General features: G+C 55.2%; 1 protein-coding gene across 1 annotated transcript in view; it reads left to right on the top strand.

Annotated features, from left to right (window-relative positions):
- RPS11 (ribosomal protein S11) overlaps positions 1-1,559 on the top strand; it is an 18,811-nt gene that overhangs the window by 16,407 nt on the left and 845 nt on the right. The window contains exons 3-5 of the mRNA XM_009334244.1: positions 20-155; positions 388-463; positions 1,168-1,297. Coding sequence (XP_009332519.1) covers positions 20-155; positions 388-463; positions 1,168-1,297 — 342 coding nt within the window. The remainder of the gene's footprint in view (positions 1-19; positions 156-387; positions 464-1,167; positions 1,298-1,559) is intronic.

Genomic DNA, 1,559 nt, shown 5'->3' with positions numbered 1-1,559 from the left:
GCTGCCCTCTCTCCCTCCCTCAGACCGAGCGGGCCTACCAGAAGCAGCCCACCATCTTCCAGAACAAGAAGCGGGTGCTGCTGGGCGAGGGTGGCAAAGAGAAGCTGCCCCGCTACTACAAAAACATCGGCCTGGGCTTCAAGACTCCCAAGGAGGTAAGGCGTGGCCGTCTGCGGGACCCAGGCGGGGGCAGGGCTGCCCCCCTCCTGGTTGTGCTCCCCGGGCCCGGCATCTGCTCTCGCCGCACCCCAAAGGCCGTGACGGTCCTGCCAAGTGTGTCCGCTCGTAGGCTGGCGTAGGCGTGGCGCCGCTGAGCGCGGTTGCTGAGCTTCGGTGCTGCCTGAGCTGTTTGTCCATCCAGATGCTGGCAATCGTTTCTCTTTGTAGGCGATCGAGGGCACCTACATCGACAAGAAGTGTCCCTTCACTGGTAATGTCTCTATCCGTGGCCGAATCCTGTCAGGTGAGTTGTGAAGGTTCCTTAAGGAGTAACAGTACAGGCGTGGTCCCGTCACTGCCCTGAAGTGGGTAAGCAGTCGAAGCCCACGAGCTGTGAGTGCCGGTCTGGAGCTGCCTGGGAACTCCGCTGTGGTCCTTGAGCTGCACATGATGCTGTTCTCTCACGATGGTCTTCCAAGTCTCATGGTGAAGGGGCTTTGACGACAGTGCCGTATGGCTTTGCTGATGCCCAGCGAAAGGACCAGTTGCTGGCAGCTGTCCTTCCAGATGTGCTGTTCTGTGGTGCAGGTGTTGATGTAACACAGTAGCAGATAATGCAGGGAGCACTGGTTCTAGGAAAGGTGTTACAGTGTGCTTAGGGGTCTTCAAAAAGACAAGAAAAGTAATTTGTTTTGTAATACAGATTGGAGTCTTGTAGCCTGGCAGTAAGAAAGCCCTTTTATCCTGGTAGAACTAGGGTCCCAGAGCACCCCTCAAAGGATGCGTTACGGTTAATTAATAAGGTAGATAGGGAGAAATTACTGGAATTGAAGGGTACTGCCTTCGGGTGTCAGATACCACTCGTCCCTGCCGATCCTCTTGGATAGCTCTTGTAAAAATCTCTGTCCTCTATTAGTTACAACCCAACTCTCCAGCCCGGTTTACCGCTGGTCAGCGTGTGCTTCCTTATGCTCATCGCTGTCACGTCCCCCCACTTCTGTCGCCCAGGTGTGGTTACCAAGATGAAGATGCAGCGCACCATTGTCATCCGTCGGGACTACCTGCATTACATCCGCAAGTACAACCGCTTCGAAAAGCGCCACAAGAACATGTCTGTGCATCTCTCCCCCTGCTTCAGGTGCGTGCAAGTCCCCGCGGTGACGGGGGGGAGCGTGGCCACGTGGAGAGGAGGTGTGTGGCAGTGCCAGACGCGCTCCGAATCTCCCATACACGTGTTTATATATACTGTTTATAACGCTGAACTCGGCTTTTCTGCAGAACCTGCAGTTCTAACACTTAAGTGTGCACGTCAGTGTGGCACGTGCAGTCTTACTGCTGCTTCTGGCCTGGAACCTGCTTACTGGTGGTGATGTCTAAACTCACGATGGTCTTCAGAGCCC

The sequence above is a fragment of the Pygoscelis adeliae genome, unplaced genomic scaffold (genome assembly GCF_000699105.1).
Source record: "Pygoscelis adeliae isolate BGI_AS28 unplaced genomic scaffold, ASM69910v1 Scaffold351, whole genome shotgun sequence".
NCBI lineage: Eukaryota > Metazoa > Chordata > Aves > Sphenisciformes > Spheniscidae > Pygoscelis > Pygoscelis adeliae.
The sequence above is the reverse complement of the archived record's forward strand: the minus strand, read 5'-3'. Positions and strand labels throughout refer to the sequence as shown.